The sequence below is a fragment of the Vidua chalybeata genome, chromosome 6 (assembly GCF_026979565.1).
Source record: "Vidua chalybeata isolate OUT-0048 chromosome 6, bVidCha1 merged haplotype, whole genome shotgun sequence".
Taxonomy (NCBI): Eukaryota; Metazoa; Chordata; class Aves; order Passeriformes; family Viduidae; genus Vidua; species Vidua chalybeata.
Window position 1 is genome coordinate 6,699,711 of NC_071535.1, and position 26,606 is coordinate 6,726,316.

Sequence of the window (26,606 nt, forward strand, 5' to 3'; positions counted from 1 at the left end):
GTATTAGAAGAACTGCCCTTCCCTCTAGGGCCTGTATAACTGTTCTCAAAGTTGTGAAGAAGTCTGGCTTTTATAGGCAAAGACCACCAGCAAAAAACAGCGTTTTTACCGGACAGTCTATCTGCAAAAAAAAAAAAAAACCAAGACCTGCAAGCCTCAAAAGCCCTGGTGATGTGGTTTAGCAGAAACACTGCAGCAGCATTTGTTGGGACCATTGACAAGAATCATTCATGCACCTGCTATGGGTTCAGTCACACAAATTCAGTATCACAGCACTGCATGCTGCTCCCATGGAATACAACCACCAAAGTGGTTTTCCAGCAGCACATGCACCCAGAAAACCACTGGTTGTGACAGGCACAATCAGGGGAGTGCAGCCTTCAACTGCTTACACCTTCACCAGAGCTCAAGTGGCTGTTGCAGTCTAGAGTCTCATCCAAAATCTAAATTACAATTTACAATTACATTTACTTAAAATTTTCTCAGGAAGTTCTTTAGGAAAAAATCATGTTCACTTCCTTAAATACTTAGGTAACTTTTTACTTGTAAAAAAAAAAAAAAAAAAAAAATCAGGTTTGGGCAGTCAGGGGCCACTGGGTAGGCAGACACAGGACATGAGAATATTCACAGTCCTCCCCTGCTTCAGTATCCCAGCACTGAAGAGGAAACAGCCTGCATTCAGCACCACAAATGCAAAGTAGAAGAAAGCAGAATGAAGAAGGGCATGAAGCAATGAAAGGAAAAGATGAGAGAAGAGATTTCTATCAAAAAGGACCTAAGGTGAAACTGGAATTTCCTAAGCACCATTAGTAAATATCTATGAAATCCACTGGAAATATTCAGGCTGTATCTTTATTTCAAATAACTCCTCTATATCATAGATACAGACTATATTTAAGGAAATTATTCAAAGCTATGCTTTTCAAACTCTTTAGGCAATACATCATTTCCTTAAGTTAAAAACTGTTGTGTGAATCAATACATGATTCAAATACAAAGTGACTGCAGGGACAGCAGGACATGAAACTAAAGGGGTTTTACTTTACTGTTCAAGATCACATTGTTTCATAGATTATTATTTATGATTCAAATTGAACCTCATAAACAATTACAAATTAAATTATTCTTGCTTCCTGCGGCCCAAGCTGAGGCAACACCAACTTGCAGAGCTTTTATTCAAGAGATATTGCTGCAGTAAACTACCATAACAAAAATCAACCCAAGAATACAACCTCAGTAACAGAAATGCTAAAAAAAATTACCAAATTGTCTGGGGGGATGAGTTTGGAGGCATCTGCTACACACAGAAAAAGCCCCTCATTTTATTGAAGTTACCTGTGCATCAACATCCTTTCTAGGCAAAGGCTGTGCTATACTTTGTTCATCACAGGGATACACATTAGATTAAACTAACATTTGCAAACCATTCAGATACTACAGTGCGGCACCAGCAGAAAAATTGAGCAAAAAAAAAAGTCATTCTGTATTCTGCCTGGTATTTGAATGGTGCAAGAGTTTACATTCTGAAGAAATAACACAGCAAGCAGTTCATTCACAAGACTGGTCCACTGCAGAAGGGGGCAAGAAAGGGTGAGAGAGAAGGGAAAGAATCTGATCTCGTAATTATAGGCTTTCTGACAATGCAAACACACAAAGAAGCCATATTAAGATTTTTTCATACACCCGTAATTCTGTTTTTTTCCTTCATGATTAACTGCTTGATGGTTCTGTCACAATTTACAGCTATTTTTAAGAGTATTACAGACAAGCAACACAGCATGTATCTGTGTGTCAGAAAAGAAGCGAGGAGCATACACAATGCAATGCAAAAACTATTCATCTTTTCCTTCTTACAGCACATAGCCAGTGGATTCCACAATCACACAGTACTGTTAGGAAACTGTCAAGACCAAATCTATATTTAATTAATTGCTTTCTCATTTAGAGAGCAGGTTATAAGGGTTCTGTTCAGTAGCACAGAACAAACATTTTAAAGCAGTGATTGATTTTGTCAGTTGCAATGAAAATTCTTCACCATAGAGCATCTGGTACTGTTTCCATTTTTACAATGAAAACACTATTATTTAACAATATATATATAAAAGGTATGGCTTTATAGTTGAGCAATCTTGCTCACTCTAAAAGCACCTGCAATGAATCCACATAACCCAACCAGGAAATTGTCACAACAATTATATACAACATTTTTGGCATTTATTATTTGAAAATTATTATCCATGCATACTTAAAGGTATCTCTACCTAAAGCAGACACCCAAGAGCTTGGAAAAAGTTCAAAGATAAGAAATTTGCAAAAATTATTCCATTATTTATACTGTGAGGAGAGGGAAGATAGACTGGAGGAAACAAGGAACTCTGATTTAATGGCTTCTGGCTTTCTCTATTAGGAAACAATCCAGGTTTCCTTTCATACATTTGTGACACTATAATAACCATAATCTACTTGACTTTCATTAAAAATATATAAAAAATTAATAATTTTGTCGTTGGAGAATTATCCCCAAGCAATGCCTATTAGCAAATCCAAGCCAAAGGCATCATTTAATTCACCTACTCCAGGGTTCAATTTCGCCCACAGTGTGTAACTGGAAGTGCAAGTGGATTTAAAAAGAGACCATGAGAAAGAAAGAACTCACCATTCTAACTACTTCAGGGTAAGTCTGCTCTGTCAAACAGCCTCTGCTTATTGTAATGTAGTCCACCAGTTCATTAAGAGTGGAGCGCTTGTATTCTTTCATTTTAAGGTCTGAAAGCGTGTCCATGAAGTCAAAAATGACACAGCACTGTTGAAGTTTCTTTAGGAACAGTTCAGGCTGCTCTGAAGATGGAACGTCTATGAAACAAGAAAGGAAATCTTTGTGAGTCTGGCATCTTATTATACAAAACAGGATTTCTTTTTGAAGATCAATTTCAAAGGAAAGCAGCATTCATACAATTGTAAAATAGAGCTGAGATTAACAAATGAACCACTTACAGGAACTGTATTGCTATTGTGGGTTTGAGATCTTGAACATATTGTAGAAGGAATTTAATCATCAACTGCTATGAGGAAAATAAAGTTCACCAAGAAAGTCCAGGCTGAAGTAGAGAATGGAAACACACCAGCACTCGAGACTTAATTTTACAATAAACAACTATTTTGACTGGAGGCTGGTATTTACCATCGCTAACTTCAACTCCAAAGAATGATGAAAGAACTGTCAAACACCTCAAGCTTGATTAATTTGTATTTCTAAAAACACCACGTCATTTATAATCCTGTATGAATATACATGAATACATATATATGAATACACAGCAAGACCGTTAATTCCACAAACAAGTTTTGGGTTTCAATAATTATCCCCACATTGATACTTCCCATAGCAAAATCAATTTCACTGAAATGCAGTGAGGATTCTTTTGCTCTACTGTGAACACATAACATGCATCCATAGAAACATTTTCACAAAAAATAATATGTGCTTGACCAATAAAGTAAGCAGAACTCACTACTTTTGCTCTGTTTTCTTAATTCCCAGCAAATGAAAAGACTTAATACAATAATAAAAGGAATGTCCAACTTCTTAGTTGTTGGTTACTTTACGAAATTCATCAAAGTAATACGGAGGCAACTTAATTTATCCATTGTTCATGTACACAAGAGGACAGCAATAGCAGAAAGCTGCAGAGATGAAATCCACATTTTTACTCTGAAGGTCTGTCCTCAGACTAGGGAGCACTTTGCTTCCTTTGAACAACCTGGCTTTATTTAAGGCACCAATGCCTGCCTCAGCAGCAAAATCCATTGGTTGACCTTCCTGATCTCACTTTAAAAAAAGCTTTACTATTAAAGAATTTATGTTTATTTCTTAAAACCTGGACATCTAAAAGGCCAATCTGGAAGGATGGAAGATGGAACTTCTCATTGCTGACATAAGAATAAGTCATAGTAAGGAATACTTAATTGTATGGTACTTCTAAGCAGTTTTAAGGCTTAAGTACCACAAATCTGTTTTGCTTAAACACAGTGCTTCAATTTAATTAAAACCAGTGCTTAAACACTAAAAAGAATTGCAGTACATGGATTGCAGTACAAATAAAGATGCAACAGTTTTGTTCAACCTGTTTTTGTTTACAGCACTGAAGTAGTGACAGAATTCAATAGGGAATCTACATGGGACAAGTATCCTCCACAAACACCTCTGGAATACTGAAGGTCCCAAAACCAGGCACCTTAAAGCTATTCCACTGGCTAGGTCTCTCTCACACATTCAAACACGTCAGAGGAGGCAGAGCTGAAACCTAAGATGAGCCAAGGAGACAGTGAAACTCATTAGCCTTCACCCACAACAAAAAAGATCATTTCTATACACGACCTTTCTAAGGTTACAGCCCTACAGGACATAAAGGGCCTGGGGAAGCAGAGTTCTGCAACTGCTCTCTTGACTACCTGCCTTCAAATAACAGAGAGATGAATGGACTTCAGAATTCACTGTTATTAACAAGCAAGCAACAGTTAAATGATGAAAAAATTCTTCCAAAGACAGCCTTATACATAGGCTGAAAAAAAAAGAAAGAAGAAAGTGCAATTGGTTAATTTTCAAAAGCTTTATTTTTAAAACTTACACTCTTTCTTCTTTATTACACCTATAATCCACCATGGGCCTTGAAAATATTTAAAAGGTATCAATACAATCTATGTTGCTACATGACCATAATGGGGTTTTGGTTGCACTGTTCTACATGACTTTTACATGTTTGTTTTGAGCAACAAGGACATTATAGTTAAAGAAAAACAAGCTGAAATCAAGTGGAATCCATTAGGATACAATTCGGCACAAATTAAAACCAGACTCACATATATGACTGAAGATTACATTCATTTTAAGCAGGGTTCATATTAAATACAATTTTTTAATTTACTAAAGCATTAAAATAAGTCATAAAAGTTTGTTTTTTCTTTCTCCAGTTAAGTATCTGGAGGTGTGGGAACAAAACAAAAAATATAATTACGTTCTTCTCAAGAAAAACCACTCTAAAACCCTTCACAAAATTCATGCCAGTCTGACTACATCAACAGGCCATATGAACCATAGGGGAAGCTAAGAAAAACCAAACCACAGCCAACCAAAAAGCCTCCAAACAAACAACAAAAAAACCTCAAAGCCCCACAGAATAAAACCTCACAAACCAATTGTTCTGGTCATATCTGCTTTTCTTTATTAAGCAAGTTGCCACTCACACTAGGGAATACAACCCTAAGGAGTTTCACTCAGTAGTTTTTGTCAATGTTCCTGGGAATTTGGGGTACCTTGGGAACAGGGTAACACCTAATGCCAGAATTTTTTTGTACTTGGAAACAGGGGAAGTATAGGAGAGTAAACACGCTTGGAAAATTAGGGGGTCCTAAGACAAGAAAAGGGTGGTACAAATAAATAAAATCAGTATTCCATGTTCCCAGCATTCCCACAGAGACCATGGCATTAGCTGGTTTGAGATTCTGGGGTGGGGGGGGGTTCTTTTTCTGGTATTTGGGGCACATACCTACAGGCCCCACAGCAGAACTCCTGAACACCTTAATGCAGCAGCTTGGAACGAAACACAGCTTCTTACAGATGTTCACAGCTGGCTGAGGAAAGACAGCAAACCCTTTTCTTCTCAGCAGATACTCAGAGCTTTCAGTGCATTTTTACTCCCATGCTAACACACAGCCACACATTTAGGTCCCAAAATTTAATAACCTGCAGTATTACCATTGTATCTACTTCCACATAAAAGAACAGAAAATTGAGCAACCGCTCTAATAAATCTGTGTAAATACACATAATACTTTAATAACCTATAAAATAAAATTAAAGTGACATTATTAAGTGGCGTGTGTGATTTATGTCAAATACACATCGGAGTATACATTTATTAAAACCAAAATTTGAAGCAAGATAAATTTCTGTTTGGATGACTGTGAGAACTCTCCTAATTTTCAGGTCTTTGCTACAATTTAATTTTCAGGCTTGTCAGTTTTCTCTTCAGCCATTTAAAACTGTTCAGAGCTTTTGAAATACAGTGAGTATTCACAGCCTCAAAGGAAAATCGGTTTAGTGAAAGCATGTACTAGTACATCTGAATGCTGATTATCGAGACAGAATCAGAGCTTTAAAGTCAAGTTTTTATAAAGTTATCAGAAAACCTGACAGAAAGTGCTATAATATTTTTTTAGACATGGACCAGCACTTTTTACTGCAAGGGCTGAAATACTAAAATGGCTAAAGCAATTCTGTTTCTCTCTTGATAGCCTTTTCCCAAAATAATCCTAATCCAACCAGCCCATCCCTTCTCATCAGTCTCTGCCTTCTGCAACCTTTTGTCAACTAAAGACATAAAAACCTGATGGCACACTTTTACTGCAAGCCTTTAACATCCATAAAAACATATTAACGTTTATATTACATTCACGTTTAATTAAAGTCACTTACAAGTAACTCATTTTGGATTATAGGAAACAAACTATGCACCAGAGAAACTGCATGCAGGGAAGTGAGCTCTGGCTCTCCTCTCCCTGCTAAGTGAACAACCAGGAAGAGGGGAGGACCTGGATCAGCTCCCTGATCCACTGCTGCCTGTAATTTTGCAAAGAAGGATACAATGCTGGGAAGTGAAGAAGTGAAGGTGTAGGGAGGGATTGAGCTGCTCAAAGCAGGAATGCAGCTGTGAGGAAAAGCCATGGGACTGCAGACACAGGGCAGTAAAAATCAGAATGAAACAAGACAAAATATGCAGATTACCTATGAGGTACTAAAGCAGAACTAGAGGATGCTCACACATGCTACCCTTCACCCACATATCAGACCATTTATGAATCATTAAAATCAAAATGCTCTCAGAAGAAGTATTGCTTCCAGTATATACATTACTGGTATTCATTAGCATGAAGATGGCATTTGCATAGAGAATTAGCGTCATCTTCTTGTATGATAGTAAAAGCAAACACCACATTAAACACAAAAAATAAAAACACATACTAAAACCAAAGTCCAAAATGGGGAAGAGAGACTAATAGTAACATTTTTATTCCCATTAATTTTAAGAACTTCCTTATAATGTCCCAACATCGCAGAACTCTGCATTCACTCCACTTCTGAGACTGTTTCCTCCTTCAATTAAGTTACAAAATTTCAGCTTAATAGCAAAAAAGTTCCTCAACTCTTCTTCAACTCTTCTATCTTAGAGTTACTAAGTAAACCTAGCACAATTCTTTTTCTAGTTAAACAAAATCTCCTTGTGACAAAAAAAATCTCCCAAACCGCTCCTGCCTTCCTGCCAATCACCAAATCACATTAAATACAACCGAGTACTGCATCAAGACCTACCTGCACAGAGAGGGCAGTGGTGCATAAAACTGCTACAGCTAACTCTCACAAATCACTATGAGCATTTTATTATGGAAGAAGGTACCTTTCTAGTCTTCATTCCAATAAAACTGGCAAATTTGAATTTGAAAGCCTTTTGGTTTTCTTTGAGATGCTGACTTCAAGAGAAGGTCTAGTGACACCCAGCTCAGAGCTTTCCCTAAGTTACACTCCTGAAATACAGAACAACCACGTGTGTCTAGGTCACTTTCCACAGCAGAATACTGGTCTTAACATTCCAAGAAGTACAAATGTTTGCCCTCTTTTTCTTACAGAAACACTTATTGAGAAAAATAATCACTATCCTGATTGCATTGATTTAATTTTCCTAACTGGCTGTCAATATTATGAATGCTTTGCCAAGTCAGTAATCATTCATTTATAAGAGGTGCTTTTCTCAAAGCTGTTTTCCCAACCCATTCTCTAGACTTAATAATTATACAGGCAGGGCAGCAGTTAGGCACTGTGTTCCAAATATGTAAAATCTAACCAATACAATTATTCACACAGCAATAAATACAGTGGGACAAACTCAAGCTGACTTTCCTGAGCGAAAACACTCAGAAAGAAAAAGCACAACATTACCATACCATTTCCAGCACGTTCAAACTGCATGATTAGAAATGCAACACAGGACATAATCCATCAATTTCCTGATAATCACTGCCTCTTCAGCTAAGCTGTCACAAAATTGAGAATTATTTCCCTGGCCATAAATTTGCCCCCACTCAAATGGAGCAAATTCTCATCAAGAGGGAGTCTCCTGGGTAGTTCCACAGTGATCCTGGAGGCACAAATGCCTCCACTGCTTATAACCCTCCCCAGTCATTTCAGAGATATTCAACCAACATCATTTACCGGGGTGGGTATTGTAAACTCAGTGTAGATCTAACAGATCATTTGAGTGCCTTGAGTGCAGATGGGGCAGCATTACAAACAACATGGGCTACTCCTTAATAGATGTATTCTTAGTCATGTAAATGGTCCAAATTTTGTAATGTAGATATATTAATCAAAATTCTGCCTTTACTCACATATGCGGTACCTCAATCGAATAATACATGGGTGAAGGGCTACAAATTGACAAGAATTCAATAAACCATATTTTTCAAAATTATACTTTTACACTTTATGAAGTTTCAGCTGAACCTTTTGCCTATTTCCACAGCAGGCATGGTGCAGGCAATAATTAAATTTAATTTAATTTCTCTTCATTTTCATACAGCTCAATCCAGAGCCCCAGCAGTCAAAGTTCCAAGGAAAAGACTCCTTTGGGCTACGGTTCATTAACCTGTGACCAGCCTTTGTTCATTCTCACCAGTGGTGTCTGTGCTATGAACATCTTTCAACCTGGAAGTGAACCAAGACCACAAGTCTGGTTGTCAAAGCTATTTATGAGCCATAACAAAACATTAGTCCATGAACACTGATTGCAAAAGGTCTGTATTAGTGCAAATTGGCATTGATGATGTGCACCCTCGAGTGAGCAGAGAGACTCCAAGGGATCTGAGGTTTTACAAGTTTAGGTGCTCTCACTCATCACTGACCTACACAAGGAATCTGTTATGAAACAGTTTCATCAAACATCTTGGATAATGAAATGTAATCAAGGAAATACATCGTGGATAGTGAGAATTCCTGAGCAATTAATGGAAGACAAGACTGCCAGGGTATTTTGGTACACCAACTGGTGTCCCACAAAAATAGACTTACGAAATATTTGGTCTATACAGCGTCCCTTATGCTTGGACTGATAATCACCACTCAGCAGAACTGCGTCTCTTCATAATCAAGCAGCAATACCTTCATTTTTAGGTAAACTGACAACATTTTCAACATTTCCCCATTAGTTCTTCAGGAACTGGGATGAGTTTAATGAAATAAACCCAAGACGGTCAACATTTACCTGGTCTACAGGCAATTCCATTCAAGCCAAAAATGATCCAGGTCAAAGAAGGTAAAAGAGAAGGTAAGGAAAAGGATTCAAATGACAAGATTTCAGAGCAAAATTGATGGGAAAACAGCAAGTAGATGAGCGTACCAAAAAACTTCAGCAGAGATGGAAGAATGGCAAAGAGGCTGTGAATATTATGGGACAGAGGGAAGTTAAAGGGTAGACAGAGGGAAGTTAAAGAAGGCAGGGAAACAACATAAATCATTAAAAGACCAGAGAGAGAGAGAATGAGGTAGAGCAGGAGACTTGGAAGATGGAGGAAAAAAATGTTTGGAGAATATGTACACAATGAAAGTAGAATATTTTAAAAGGAAAAAAAATAGTAGCTCAAAGTGGTTAAGCAAGACAAGAACAAAGGAGTTAGAGGTTAGGGGCTAGATTTGATTAGGCAGACACATATCTAGAGGTTCTTGACACTGACATCTTTAATATATCCAATTACATTACTTGGGGTGAGTTCGCCTAGACATCAAATTAACACTTACATTTTCGCCCCATGCTGATTAAAGGTTTTTTAGGTTGCTCTCACTCTCTCCCCCCAGTTTTTACTAATATTTCAAAATACATTATTAGTAATTTCTTTTTTTTTTTTTCCCCAGGAAAACAAGAAGGCTGGCAAAAATACACATAAATATTATTTCAATTCTCTAAATTGAACACACAGCATAAAGTTCCAAAAGAAGACAAAAATACTTCGCTGAAACACTGAGAGTTACTGTGGCCAGTTTCTTGGACTGACTCAAGTTTCTTTTACACTGGCTCAGAAAGCTCATGCCAGTTGTTTTAAATAGGTTTTTACTGAATTGCACTTTCAAAGTACAAGCTACCCTTCACTCAGTTGAAGTCACTGAGTTTGCTGAACAATCACCAGAGAGAGCTGGTGCCAGTGTCTGTCCTGCCACTTGTGAACACTGACCTGAGGTAGTGAAGAGACTATCAGGATACCTTTGCCACACACTGTCCGCCCAATACCATGTGTAATTCCAGCATTACACATGAAACACTTCATTGTTACTTTTTAATGTCTTCTCCAGGAAGGGAAAAAAAAAGCTCAATAGATTGCAAATGTTCTTTATTAAAAGAAAGAAAAAACCACAAAAAAATCCCCACTGTTTCTTTTCTAAATTCTACATGTATATAAACATAAGCATCTTTCAGTTTGGTTTTTTGTTTGTTTCTTAGATGGTTTATTGCTTCTGTTTTTTTTTCTGACATTAACCTTTTAATTTAGCCAGATGTATTAAAAAAAACCAAACCTAGAAGACAACAATAAAACACAGTACACTCAGCTCATGCTTTGCAACTCCAAGAGCTGTTAGAACATTCTTAGCGTAAGAATCAAAATATTCACAAACTCAGAAGAGCTCCCGAATTTTAGCACCATGCTCTGCTACAAACACAAGCCTGACTCTCCATGGGAAATCCTTGCAGCTGGGTTTCGTGAGGCTCCAGGATTAGTCACTAAGTGTTATTCCTTCCACCTTTGCTCAGCTCTAGCTGGTGATGCCTCCAGTGCAGAGCCCTCCACCAGCTCCTTTCAGCTCTCACCAAGAGGAGCTGCACACCAGAATTAAAATCAGGTTTTTCTGTAGACATTTGAATAGCAAAAGCTACAGGCAGAGCAAATGCAAAGCTGAACTCACCTACGTGCTCAGCTCCTCTACCCTAAATCACAACCCAGAGAGCACAGGCAGGAACACCATGTAAACAAAGCCATCCCATTTTCCAAGGGATTTCTCAAACAACCAATACAGAGCAAAGCTGCACAATGGTAGCTTAATGCTCCATGGAAATCACCCTTTCCTTTAAAATCTCTAACAGTTCTTCAAGGTGCTTTTTAGTGTATTTTGAATTGCCCAGCTGGTCTCTAGGACCCTGCCATCCTACATCCATCCCCAAGTTCTTAGTAGAGCACTGGAACCCAAAACATCAAGTCTCAGCTCATTATTTCAACTTGGTCGTGCTATGATCAAATCTCTTATCTCGTACTTGTTTTCTGTTATTTTTAGAGAGAATGACTGATTGCATTGCAGCTTCAGCTTTATCTTGCTACAATGTGAACAATTTTTTTTTCAATGTAAATTAATGGCAATATTATGGCAAGACCAACCATTTATAATGAACAGGACATTGTCTCCAGGTTTCTTAGATGGCAAAAAATTTAAAATGTTTACAACTTCCAGGACACTAAGAAACAAACCTTGGCAAAAACCCCATGATGGCCTCCTGACCTAAGACAGAAGAATCCTTAAGAGGATTATTGTCTTTCTTTTGATAAGATCCTTACCAGACCACAATTTTTTTCTGCATGACATGAGAGGCCTGTGCTCTGTAATGATCATTAAATATAAGGATATTGGTATTATATTTATAAGAACAAACACATCACAGCAATCTTACAGTTAACTTCCACCCTAAATGCAGTCACAAGGCAGTCCAGGATTTGCATTGCAATTCATTTCTCCAGTGCATTAAGTACATAATGAAATAATGATAAAATTATACATCTGTACATGCTTCCTGTAAGAATGCAAAAATTGTATCTTGCTTAGTAAGTGCTCTGAAACTGCCATCTGTCCAAATAAAATATGCAATATTCATTTTGCTTCAACTACAGAGCTGCTCTATGAAATTCATACAGAAATGCCCAAACACTTGCAAAAAAAGCTTGAACTAAGAGCACAGGAAACCCAGCTCATAACTCTTATCCAAGCAGGCTCAGAGTAAGTGCCAGAATTGCTGCTTTGCTTGATACTGACCCACTAATTTATCCCAGAAGTAACAGGAATTCATTCTCGAGTGAAACAAATAATTATGTGAGAGCTGTTCTACATACATAACCCACTGTCTAAGAGCTCAGGCTCATATTTTAAAATATTCACATTTATTAGCTTAAATAATATACATACATATAAAATATACATTCCTATAGCCCTGTTTATACATTGAGAAGAGTTTAATTGAACCCCGAAAACATGATTTCCATTCTCTTCTCATTTGGCAATATAAATATAGTAAGCAATATATTCTACTTTATGCTAATTTACCACAATAGTCTCCCAACATTTTCCAGTAATGTGCTACACAACCCAACTGTTTGCTCTCTCACTCCCTCCACAGAGGGGACAAATGTGTGTAATGGAGTGAGAATTTTATGGAACTGCACATCATTAAGGTACTATGCTTGTGTAAGAAAAGAACCCAGTATTTAATAAACATACCCCAAAGTTATGACAGAAGATGCAAAAACAAGCTGGGAACTCACTCCAAAGTCCCCAAATGGACACAGTGAAAGCTCAGCTTCTTACACATTCTTATTCTTATCTCCTCTTTCCTGTATAAGCTCCAGCATGACACAACAACAAAATGACAGGGATTGGCCTTCATTACTCATTTAGTTTTTTAAATTCTGGTTTCAGTCCACTGAGATGTCCAAGATGAGAATCAACACCTCGAGCTGGACTCAACGTCATGCCAAAAGCAAGCTGTGGTTGCAAGGATGCTCCATCTGCAGCAGCCAGTCCCTCGGGGACAGCAGCCACCGTGTTTCCTGAGCACAAGAACAAAATCCCTGCTACATCCCAGCCACGGCAAACACAGGAAAACCTGAAGGTACAGCCAGATCTGCACGCTGGGATAACAGCTCCTGGCCAGCTGGGAAACTCCAAAGCATTACTCAGAAGATGCTACGTGAGGACTCTGCACCGTGACCAACCCATGCGGTTTCCTTGGCAGGAAGGCGGCTCCCACAGCCGCACACTCCCTGCAGGGCGTGCAGGGCTCAGGCTCCACAGCCAGCTCCAGACACGGCCACCTGTGAGCCTCACACTCTGTTATTCAACACCTTGTGACAATAACTCAAAGGGAACACCCTTTTTCATATTGCCAAGCCCAGTGCGTATGTCTAAATGACAGAAAATAAATACATAAATCGACTTTATTTTGCTTTTGTAATTGCTGTAGAGCTCTCTCACATTCCCGGGTGCACAGAAACACATTGCCATTCTATACCACTTCTACAGCAACTTTTTGATCTTCAGATTATTCAGGATCTGGAACAGCTCAGCAATAGAAGGGAAAAACATGACATTTATATAATACTCATCTATAACCTGTCAAGTTAATATGTGCTATGCTGGGTATTTTGTGTTATTATGTATTATCATTACATATGTCTATGTAAAAATAACAGCTATTCCTTTAGAAATAGGATCTTGTCCATCACAGAATGGCTCAGCTCAGTTTCAAAGCTATGTAAATGAGAAAGTCATTTACTAGTAATTATCCACCTTTAGAGTCTATTGCTCTGTTATACCTAAACCAGGTATTTTTGCTAAAACTTGCAAAATTGACTGACATAGACTACTAAGCCATTTTTCTCTCTTTTTAACAGAAACTTTTTATTCTGCTTCTTGAACCCTAAATGGGATAGGCATTTTTATCTCCCTAACATGGTTCTAGAGAGCAAAGACCTAATTTCAGAATATTTGTAACTGTCTAAAGAACAACCTTTAATCATCATGCAACCTTGCACTAGCATGATGTACATGGGCCTCTTTTTCACGAGATCTTTACCTCTCACCTCTTCAAAAACACTGAAGAAAATAATGCAGGGGTTTTTAGGCAGACCATTATCTACCTGCTTGTGTGCAAACCCATAACAGGGGGTTTTGTTCCTCAGAAATGCTGTCTGGTCCTGGACAGACAAATATATCTGATGACCACTGGGCCTAGGCACCTGAATTTCTATAGAAGTTACTTAGACTCTGCAATATCACTATTAGTCTACAAGAGCATATTGCTATTAAAAATAAATATTTGACCCATAACAAATTAAAAGTCCTATATTAAATTCTCAAGAACAAGCCTGAGAAAATTAGAAACTTTACAGACAAGGTTATATCATGCAAGTAACACAACCAAAGTTATAGCTCTGCTGGGCTTTGAGTCACTTTTCAAAGCCTTCTGTTACAAATATTAACCAGACATAACAGTTTAGGCATTAAATATAATTAAAACATTTCCTCTGTGGTTACCAAACAATACCCTTCATCATCAACTGCTACTCTCTCTACCTCTTCGAAGCTACTCATTAGTTCAGCTGCTTCTCTGCTAAAGATGATAAACTGAAATTAGATTTCCAGCAATATTTATCCCCAGCTGTGCTGTGGTCACAAACTTCATCTTGAAGGTGGTACCCTGGCCAAACTGAAGTCAAGGAGTGCTACTCTGGTTCATTACAACTGTGATTACACCTTTGCTCTAATTGGCAGAAAGCTCATGGCTTACTAATGAATTAAAAAAAAAAAAAAAAAAAAGGCAATCACATCAGTTATGTATTCCACAAAAAATTAATGGAGAAAAACTCAGCAGGAAAAGTGTGTGCTCTGCAGGTTCATATAAATAAAGGTAACTCTAAAATGAGGTGATCTAAATACACTACTGGTGAATTAGCATAACATTCTGCAAGCATTTTTATAGAGCCTTTGCAGGTACAGATCAGCAAACATGCTTTGTATCTGTCCAAAGGAACACCCAGATCACACCTTCCCTGGCTTGCCCATAGAAATCTTTAAGTTACACACACCCTTTGTATTTAAAGATAGGACTTCAAGTGCATCCCTCATGCCTTCTCTTTCTTCCATGAAGTATCAAATTCACTAATACATTATTAAATGCTGAGTGAAGCAAGCCATTCACAATAAAATTGAGTATTTTAAGTAATTGCCTCCACTGGACTGAGGTTTATCAAAAGAAGGCAGACAGCATCCTAGGTTCTCTTTACACTCAGGCTGTACCAGGGGGCACATATACAGATGGACCTTTCCCAACCCAATAGCTAACATGCAGCCAAAGTGGGTCAGTGGGCAACAGAAGAGTTTTTAACTAAACTAATCCAGCAGCTTCAGTATCCCATGAAAACAACAGGGCAGGACCATCAAAGCTGTTGTGGTCCCAGGACTAAGTTGTAGCTGTAAAGGCTAAGAAAGCAAAATCCCAGCCCATCCAGTTCTCCTCCCTGTACCCCACATGGCAGTTAATTATTTAGTCTCAGAGATGCCAGCAGTAGTCAACTAATTGCCTTCAAGCAAATCAACTGAAGCATCACTGGTGTGTGACTTACTCCTGCCTCTGACAGAGGCATTAATGTATCAATCCTGAACAGAAGAGCTAACAATCTAGCGAGCTGTACACCCACACCTCTGGTTGCTGTCATTTTCAGAGGATGCTACAGCCTGTTTCATTTTCATATCAATGCCAGCCTTATGCTCTAGTCAAATGGAAGCATGAGCCCAGCTCAGGAACTCCTTCGGCAGCAGAGGAATGCTGGTTTGAGGGTCTCATTTGGTATTGCTTTTTGCCATTCCTCTGGGCTGCTCCTGCCTTTGCCTGTTCATGGGATTTCTCACAGTCCTGTACTACTCCTGTAACACTCCTTTCTGAAGGGTGCCTCTTTCTCTTGTTTCTCTCAGTCTACAGCTGAAGACCTCCTCCAAGCCAGCCCCCAGCTCCTCCAAATGCCATCTATTTTTACCGAGGCGCTGCCGCCTCATCCGGATGCTGCTAATTGGCCCCTTAGTCACAACTGGAAAAGTAACCTGGCTGAGTAACTCCTGAGCTGCTGCACTGGGGAGTCTCCATGCCTCACATTCACTCGCACAAGGAAGCTTCCAGTAAATTTGTTCCAGGGTTTAACATAAATTAACCAGAATTTAGTTTCTAAGATTTTACAGCAGAGTCACTTACACACTTTTATTTTTTTTTAAATAATAATAGCCTTCCTGCACAAGATGTTTAAAGTTCTAAATACTTAAGCAAGCACCATATAAAACAAGAGTGAACTGCAGCACTAGAGATCAACTTTACCCTGCCTATTCACCAGGTTTTTTTTCCCCATATATTACCTACACCAAAGTGCGAATTTGCAAGGATTATTCAAAAGAAATTACAAAAAAACATGTAAATTTAGATTTTTGAAGACTGAAACAAGCAAAGACAATACACACATAAAAGCAACCCATTTTGAGAAGGTTGCTTTTCCACACGGACTTCTTTCTCATGTATGTGACACAGCCCAACTTGCTACACAGCTACAAAATGATGTTTCAAACATCTCAGTGAACCCTCATTTCCCAATCACTTTGCTAATGAAAAGTTGAAACATCTTGGAATTTCCTCCCAACTATTCTGTATAGTTATCAAACAAATTGGTACAAACAGGAAAAACAGACCATAAGAAAGACAGACTAGTTAGGCAGCTTTTACTAGAAAAACACTGGGAAAAACAAATAACTAAATGATTTTAATTCATCCTAAATTATTTTACAGCCTTTGTAATACTTCATTATTCCACTAAAAAGCCAAATTTAAATGCTTGTTACTTAAAAGCCATTACTTTAGAAATACAGTACATAATTAGAAAATTGCCATTTTATTAAGAGAATCTGACTCATTTTTACTAATAGAGACTGGAATTATTTAATATTAATATAACAAATCCCTTCTAGAAATTCTGATGTTACCACAGACAAATGCATCATGTGTTTTTGACAACATGAATGCAACTCTCAGATATCCTGAATATCATCTGTAGTAACTAAAAGCAGAGTTTTGACAGGTTAGTAATTCTGGATTCAGTTCAATACTGGCAGGATTGATACTATTTCCTAGGACCAAAGAGAGATCCTGTTCCACCTTAGGAAGACAGCTCAGGCTGCCAAGAGTAAAGGGAAGGACCTTCAGCTGTGGATCATTAAGAAACAGCCATTTAAACAAACGGATGTTTTGGAGAACACAGCATCCAGTAAAACGATGGAGCACTTTTTCCATGCTGGACTCAAGAGAACTTAAAATCATTTATTCTGTAAATGAGAAACTGAATGCTTCTGTGATGGGTTTGTTTTGCTGAGAAAGGAACTTCTTTTCACTTGAAATAAAGGCTAAAACAATCTGCTTTAAATGTGATTTTGCTGAAAAGAAAGAACACGTACAACAGACTGCAAAATTCTTGCCCAGCAAACCACCACCACCATTAGCTGGCACGTCCCTTCTTCCCACTCTCACATTAGTGAGGCTTGGCTGGGGTTATTTCTCTTTCTGAAGGAACAGTTCCATATGGCTGTGTACAGCCTTGCTCCTGCCTGAGGACTCGAGCCAGGACTGGAGTTAATTGCAGAATAGGTGTGCACATCTCTTTGGGTTCAAACACATGTAGGTACCTTAAAACCAATGAGGAATCCCCAGCTAGAGAGCATCCCTCTCACTCCTCCTCCAACTCCCAAACCTTATGGTTGTTCATCCAAAATGCTGGAAAAAATGTTTGGGAGTTTCTAGCTGTGAACACAACTGTGATGGGACAGACATGGTCACTCCTGGTTACATACTCCAAGAAATGGTTCAGGCATACCCAAGAACTTTTTGCCCAGGAAAAGGCCTGATGATTTTCTCATCATTTTACAGGAGCCAGACCTCACTCACTGCACACAGCCTTACCTGGGCACCCAGGCTGCCTTGGCCTAATGCAAGGTTTCAATCAGGATTCAGCAAGGCAGAGGAAATTAAAAAGGCTGCTTGTGTAATGAAGAGGAAAACGACAGGTTCTTCTGCTCTGGGCACTACTCTTCCCACTCTGACATAATCCTTCCTTGAGGCACCTGCACCACTTTAGGCACTCAGGAGGCAAGTATTTACTCTTGGTCCTCCTTTCAATAGCTCAGATACCCAAGGAAAAAATCAAATTATTCCAAAATTCAACCAGTTGGTAGACAGATGTAAGCTCACGCAGAGGCATTTTGATTAAAGTCATAGTAAGGCAAACAAAATTGTATTATTATACAGTAGTGTATTATTGTACAGAACTTCACCTGTTCAGGAATAAAATCTTATTAGCATTTCTTCACATCCTCACTATCTCCAAGGAACAGCACATCAAGTAAGCCATGAACTTTCTTCTGTTTCCAATGTTACAAAGTGCCCGGACTTTGAAAGGCTGAGGGGAAGTGGCTGAGCTCTCCCAGCAGCAGCAGCAGCACTCAGCACCTCTCAGCTGCAGAATAAAAGGGCTGGAGCAGAGCTCCCTGTGCTGCTCTGTGCTCTTCCCTGCCCTGCACCTGACACAGCTCCTCCCATACAACAGGTCTGTCCAGTTCCTCTCTTGTTCCCCATTCTGTGACTGAGCAACAAACTCCCCTGGCTTTTCCCCCTTCCTTGATCATCCCACCTTTTTCCTGGCACCCCCTCATAAGCTGCCTTTAAATTCGGGGTAGGTCTAAGATAATAATCATTGGTCATTTTCTGGTTTTGGGCTTCCTGAGCCCTTAAAGCAAACAAAAAACAACAATCAACAAAAAACAGGAAGTTTATTTTCTCATTGTAAATAATGAACTCATTGAAATCTGTAAGAAGAAGAAGTTAAAAAACATTTTTAAATGTTTAGGGGGGACAAAAGAAAAACAAAACCACCCAGTGACCACAGTAAATGTCTGGCTTACAGTACTTAAGACTCTGAATATTTTCTTGAAGTCCATGGGGGAGAATACACAGGAGGTGTATGAAATTCCCACTGGATTGGTATTTTGAAACTAAGCTACTTTTTTATTATACCTAATATGCAATGCTGATGTCCTTTCTTAAACCAAACTGAAACATAGTATTTCATTCCTATGAAAAGTATTTAAGAACACATTACTGGTACAAAAAACTTCTGGATTTATAACTTTCACATAAAAAGTTTGAAAACTCTAGTTCTAGTTTATTTTTTAAGTAAATTTTACCTTTATTCTGAGCATAATTATCTACCTCCATCTGGAGAAGAATCAACTCAGGCCCTGACATGTTCAATGACAACTTCAAAACTTCAGCAAAAAGATGGGCAAAAAATAAACTGAAAATCTCTCTTTTGGATTAGAATACAAACACAGTCCCTCTTAACATCCTTCAACACAATGATCAGCCCTTGCTTTATTAAAATGTTACCACAAAACACATCAGCCAGAGTAACACAAACATTAACACTCATCTTCCTTCGCCTTTCAAATACTGAACCTGATTCAGAAATCCTTAATCAGTCGAAGTGCTAATACAATCAAATTAGAATTATTTCTGAGATTCACAAAAACTGGTCTAAATTCTGAAATGCAGGAAAAACTGTTACAACATGGGGACTGATCCTACACTTCTTCAGTTCTCAAGCCTAGGAGAACTCTGCAGCTAGGATCAGGTTATATGCTGATTTGATTTCCACCCACTGTCTCAAAACTCTAAAAACCAGAAACAAAAGTTTCATGTCAAAAAACGTGAGGATCAGCTTTCCTCTGACTCCACTGCTTTGCTACAGCAAGCAAAGGTAAAATATTCTTAAATTGTATCAGCTGCTAAAGTAGTCAGCTTAAGTTATAAACCAAACCAAAACGCATCCTACTTGAAACTTAGAGCCTAAAACACAAACCACTAGAAAAAGAAGGAAAAAAAAAAAAAAAAAAAAAAAAAACCACCAAAAAGGAACCCTAGCACCATATCCTTTGTTTAAGCATGAAAATTTCACAATTAGTCACTCAAAACTGTATTTCAGAAAATACACATTTTAAGTATATAAGAAATATAATAAAAATTTCTTATTTTTACAGACCTCTCCAAATTGAAGAGCATTACCTTCATTACATCCACAAGATGAATATTTCTACAAGATGAATATGAAATTATCTCAACAAAGCACTCCAAGTAACATCCCTCCTTTTAACCTGAGTGTTTACTGAAGGTATGTTTAGAAGTCCAGCACTAGCCTATAGTCTAATTCACTTGTCTAACGAGTGAATTATATTCATAACTGGATGGTGATTAACACTAAACAACCCAACGCTCACACAAACAGCACAGCAAATCATTCTTTTCAAAGCGCCAATCGCTGAGGTCAAAACATTCATGCTTTTAAGTCAAATTACAATCAACTTCCTCCCCACCCATTCTATTATTTCTTATTCATGCATTGACAAGAGCATGGAAGCCACTTCACAAAAAATCATGGGTCTCTTGGAAGAACCTACACTATTTAAAGATCAAACTATTTAAAAACCAAAAGAGGGAAAGGGCTTCTTGATTTTTAAAAATAAAACAAGAGAAAAAAAAAAAACAACCAAACAAAACCCAACAAAACCAAATCAAATTTAGTTTCCCCTTTGATTTGTTTTAGATACTTCCTTTTATCCTCTCATCATTTTATCCTTTATAGTGCTCAACTAAACCACCTTTAGTACAAGGCAAACATTTGTTTTCTAGTACACATTTTTTTTTTCAGAAGTTATCCTGACTAATATAGCAACACTTTGAATTACAAGAAACTCACAGGACTCAGTGTAGTCTCTGAAGAAATGTTAGGTTTAGAAAAAATTAAGAGGAAATTTTAAAAATACTGCTTTTCACTTCTATTGGAATTCATGCTAGAGCCCCTCTTTATCTTTCCAAACTACATTAACGTAATCAAGTATTTTCCAACAAAATATTATCAACCTCCTTGAAATACCACTTCTGACAGCAGCAGCAACAGCACAGGGAAGACAACATTGAGAAGGACTTGTAAGAGCTGGAGTTTTTGCTTGCAGCAAAGCTGCTGACACAGGATTCTGCTTACCCAGCCTGGATCCTCAGGGCAGCTGTGACGAGGGAGCCACGGCCATGGTCTGGCACAGGAGGAGGCTCCACAGCTCCTGGCTGCTACAACTTCACTCCAGTTTTCCTGGATAAACCCACGCCGGCCAGTCCTTTCATCATCTGCATAATCCCAGCCTCTCTGATTGCTGCACTGTAATACCAGTGCCCCAGTGAGTTTTCTTTCCTGAATTATGGCCACGTAGAACATGGCCAGGGCTGTGCCAAACAAGATGATTAAGCAGCAAAATACGACGAGGCATGAGTTATATTATTAATATTCCTATCTAGCACTAGCCACAGAGACGAGGGGTTTGTGCAGCCAATAGCAGCTGTGCACAAAGCAAGCTCCTCCACTCCAACTCGCTTTCAAAATAAGAGCAACTATTTCTTTTGAGCAATTTTATTCTTTGGTTGCTTCGGCACTGAGCTGTATTTCAGAAGTTTACAAATTGCTTCCTTTTTCAAACTCTACCTTGAGACAGCGTTGGAGGAAACTCTTAAAAAGGCAGTCTTGAATTACAAGCCTTTATTTTCAAAGAACAAGAGCATAACCATTTTTCAACAAGATATACTGAATAGCAATTCACTGATATAAACATTTCATGTATTTAAAAACAGATACATCTATATCAAATCTCCATAAATTTCAGATTCATCAGCACACTGCTTCATGTTTCCAAACTTACTAAAATATAAGCCAAAAAGCAAGTTTTAAGGAGTTCACATAAAACAATAAAATATCCAGGAAACCTTATTTAACCTTATTTTGCTTTCCTGGTTTTTTGGCTATATGAATATGTAACGCATGACAATAAATTACTGCATGCTACATTACCAAATTAGTAGAATAAACACTGAAAGCCCACACAGATGAATTTTCTGAAGCCATAAAAGATTACTTCACAGTGTAGGGATGTGCTGTTCAATGTTCCCTAAGACAAAGCAGTTGCTACTGAACTCCTTCCAGCTGACAATGAGGATCTCCAATGCATGGGGTATCAGCCCTGTCCTCAGCAGTAAACACGAGGGGAGAAAGGGCAGGCAAAGATAGCTGTGCTCAGTCAGGAAGTGAGAAAATAGAAGAGCTTAAGCAGGATCCCAGTTTAAAATTATTTTAGCACTATGGCCTTTCTTTAACCTGGTGAGGCTTGCTAAAATCTGCTAAGGAGAGGAAAAAGATCCGGTGAAGCAACAAAATGAACTATGGATTTCAGTTAAAAATTTTTAAAAACCCTAAGAGTATATACTACTCTTAGGAAAAAATTAATTTTGCATAATAAAATCAGGAATTACTGTATCATATTAGAACCAATAATAATTAATTTTAAAATTTTATTCCTAAAGAAAAATAGACTCTGATTGAAAAGCAAAAGACTTCATGCTCAAAATGAACCAATGAAGCAACACTGCTCTAGTCTGGATACCTGAATTTCACTAGGCACTTCATCATCTCTAATCAAGACTTTTTAAAATGTTTGTGATAGTCTCATTTTTGAAAAAACAGAAATAATTCAATCAGATTTGTTTTTATTAAAATAAAATTAGAGCAATCTTTCAGTTACTTAGCTGTAATAAAAGCAGTGAATCTTAAAGAGTTAGCATAATGTCATGTGTAATTTTTATCTTGTTTTTCCTCAAAGCTGACAATAATAATTGTTTTTAAAGACTGTCATTTTTATGCCGTATTACTCACAAGATACCAATGTAAAAGAACACTGAGAAATAAAAAAAGAGTCATATTAAAAGCACCCATTAATTCTCAGTGCTCAACTAGAGACATCCTGATTTTTCTGGATGTTTACTCAGCACTGTGTGATACTCAGGACTAGCTCCCACCAAGTTCACTTGCACTTTGAGTCATCCTCCATTCTGTAAATCACCACCTCGTGTCTCAGGCTGAGCAGCAGAAACAGCAAGAGAGCAGCTCCCAACAACGAGCACAGATTCACCCAGCATACAAAGAGCAGAGGAAAGAACAGAGGCTACTTCCTCCAAGGGAACATCCCACTAGTCTAACTCATGAAAGCCTCTCTTTTCTTCCCAAATTCCTTCCTGCTTCTCCAACAACTCTGACAGCTTCACAAGGGGGAGAAGCTGGGGTCTTAGAGCTGCAGATTTAGGAAACTGCAGGCTGGAAGAGGCTACCAAAGCAGGTAGTTTAACCTAAATTAAAACAGTCCCTAAGATATCCTACAGAAGCAACCCTCCACAAATTAATCTGGTAACATGTGCTCAAATACAACTCCCCAGATCAAGAGTCATGACTTTTAGGAAACTCACAGAGAATTTATCATCCATTTAAAGAGCTCCTGCCAGCACAGAGTTTTCCTCACTATTAAAACCACATGGTTCCTGCTTTAGCCCACAGCATCAGTTCTTCTATTTAACCAGTATTTCCTCCCCATAAGACATGACCATATCTGCCCAAGAGCCTTTTAAAAAACTATTCAAAATTATTTTTTAATTGTATTGGATTAGGCATTTTCTCTGGCTTTTCCATCATTTAATGGGTCTACAGCTCTCTTATCCTCCAACAGCTCCTGCAAGTTTGGCCATGATGCATCCTCATATGGCTCTCACCAGAGCCCCAGCCAGATCAAACAACGATGCTTCCATCACACCTCAGAGGAAACAAATCACCCTCATCTGCTCCGTGAGGATGACACACCTACACTCTGGTTAATAACAGGTTAATAACAGGTTAATAATGCTAAAATGCCTGGTCATTCTTAATTATGAGAACCCTATCTAGCTGTTACACACAGAGTAATCTGCTGTCTCAGAACTCAGCCAGTTTTGGGCTGGTGTTCACAGACCTAGGGCACAAACACCACCCCTGACAAATAGCAAGGGACCACTAGGGGAGTTCTAAAGCATCATTTCATGTGGGCAAATACGCACTCTTTCAGAAATACATTTTTATAAACTCTGAAAAACACCCCTGAAATGTAAGAAACTGTATGCAGCAATTTTAGCCACATAGTAGTAGCAAAAATATAAAGTAATCAAACAACCAAGAACGTATTTATGAAAACTGAAAACTACTTTCTCTCAAAAGCAGAACTAGCAGGCGAGATCGATCAGCACAGACGCTCTGAAAAATCTTGTCATTTTCTCTGCCTCACTTTAAAAGTGAATAATATCTTTTTTTCTTTCATGTAATTTTGACAAAGTCGCCAAGGTTTTAGTTAAATCTGCCTACAATGAAATGATCATTTCTAGAATAAGTAGGCCATGGAAAACTCCATTTTCCATTTAGATTCAAACAAGAGATTGTCATTCATTTGGATATTATTTTGTGGCTCAACGTGAACTTTGAGTGCAACATGCTGAAAAGATAATGTTTTTCCCCAGTTTCTATAGCACCTGCTAGAAGCTTCAGGCACACAAAATCAAATCTATTCCAAAGGTACAAAACATTAATCACCTCTTTTGACATTTTGCACGTTAAGTATCCAACGTGCTCTACTGGAAACGCTTTGTTACCCACACGTGTGCAAACTTCTGCTTCAGAAGCAAAACTATCTCCCTTGAAGTTAACTAGTTAATAGCCTGGCACAGAGATCCTCTCATCAACTCTCCCCATGGAACAGATCATAAAAGGAACCCCATTTAGAAATTAATTAGAAGTTCATCCTCCCTGTTAAATCAACTACCCTGGTCCTGAGCAGTGGTTTCCTTAGGCCTTTTCTTTATTTTTACTCAGGCTGCACAACACCTTCACACTACTTTTATCCCCCTTCTCCATCCCTAAAAGAGAAAATAACAAAAAAATGCTGGGATCCTTCATTTCATGTGTCCGGCACAGCATCCCTCAGGTCAGAAATGAAATGGCTAAAGAGCCTTTAATCTCTGGCTCAGCAACAAGGTGAGAACCCATGGCAGCTCCCAGGACTATCCAACCTGCAGGGATGCAGGGAGGGATGATGCTCATGCAGGGATGAAGAAAACTTCCCCTCTTGGATCATCCATGAAGCTCTACACACACCCAGCAGAAAGCCAAGCCCAGTCCCACCACCTCAGTAATGATGCTTATGGTCTTCTCAGGGTGCTCCCAAAGGCTGCAGCACAAATTAAACCCTTCAGGTAAACTTTCACTGTGTTATGGCTTAGAAAAATGTTAATAGTAACACTGAGCTTTCTGGAAACTTCAGAAAAACACATTCCACAGCTTTCAGCTTAGCTTACATGATCAGAAACAGTATTGCTCCCTTTGAAAATGAAGTTCAAAATGTTGCATAAACTGACATAATTTAAAAAAAAAAAAAAGTAAGACAGGTAGGAGGAGAAAGGACTTGGGGTTGGATTTCTTTTGCCCTCCCATCAAGAGGGAGCAAAATATTTGTAGCTGAACTCTTTTTTTTTTCTATTCAATATGAACAGCACATCATATCCAGACAGTAAGTACCTTTCTAAACTGCAAGGCCACTGTCATATTTGTCCCACTAATTCTTCCAGTCATTAAATGTCTTTTTTTTAGGCAAACCTACTAAAACAGCTTCGTAATATTTTCAAGTAGTTTTGGTCCAGGTAGCATCTGCCAACCTCTGAGCTACATTTAGCATCCTCCCACAGTTGAAGCCTAACAGACTTCTCTATTGAGACTTAAATCAGCAGCCTCTTTGTCTCCATGCAACTGCTCTTTTACTGAAAATGGTATGGCAGCACAGAGAGCACAACACAAATTTAAGCAGTGAAGCTGGGAGAAAACTTCTTGTTGTCTGAAGGAGAAGAAAAGAAGACTAAAATCCCACTTAATTCCTCACTGGAAAAAATAAAATGCAGGCCCACCCTCCCTGCAGCCATATGGATGCCATCACTGTGGCAAAAGAGACATTTCAGTGTTCAGAATAACTCACTGCCCTGTCAGCCAGTTCCCATCCCTTCCAGGGAATGGATCAGATGGAATAATTTTTAAGGGCCTGTACCAGTCAAGGCCATGTTTACATGGTAGCTTTTTTTTCTATAAAGGAAATCTCTACTCAAGTAAATAAGCTTCCCTGCAATTTACATGTCCTCACAAGATTGTCCTAAATTTTACAAGTACAGTATACTGAAATTCCACACTAACTTTTTTCTTATGTTTAGTATTAGAAGCATGTGGTTTTTTCAGTATTGTGCATGTTGTTGTAAGAACAAATATTAAGACTGATGAGCCAGATTTACTTAACATTGCTGATCTCCTTGCTTCTTCTAAAATATGAAACCAGAAGTATTTGTGTTTAACACCAACTACTTAAAACAAAAGAAATACTCATGGACTTTGAACCCAGGCCTACTATGCAGTGTGCCTTCATTAACAAAAGACTGCTGTGCAAACCTGCCATTTGACACGATCATTATCCTCATTCCCCAAACACCTTATAAAATCAGATTATTTATCACTAGGTGAAATGACAAATCCATACATCCCCTAACAAACGGTACCTAATACCTTTATTAGACAAACACAGACACCTGACCTTTGACAACTGGTTTTATTTAAGGATAAAAAAAGGGTTTTTTCAGGAGTTTTTCTCCTTCCATTACTCTAAGGAAGCAATCCCACAGAAGTACTTTGTGCAATCCTTAGCAAAGCCAGCACCCCAAAGTGTTAAA

The 26,606-nt window shown here is 38.3% G+C and overlaps 1 protein-coding gene across 6 annotated transcripts in view; it reads right to left on the reverse strand.

Annotated features, from left to right (window-relative positions):
• The window catches only part of PPP2R5E (protein phosphatase 2 regulatory subunit B'epsilon), a 78,310-nt gene that overhangs the window by 29,775 nt on the left and 21,929 nt on the right, over positions 1 to 26,606 (reverse strand). For all 6 annotated transcript variants that reach the window (XM_053945077.1, XM_053945078.1, XM_053945076.1 and 3 more), the window contains one exon: positions 2,657 to 2,853. In XM_053945077.1, the coding sequence (XP_053801052.1) occupies positions 2,657 to 2,853 (197 nt within the window). The remainder of the gene's footprint in view (positions 1 to 2,656; positions 2,854 to 26,606) is intronic.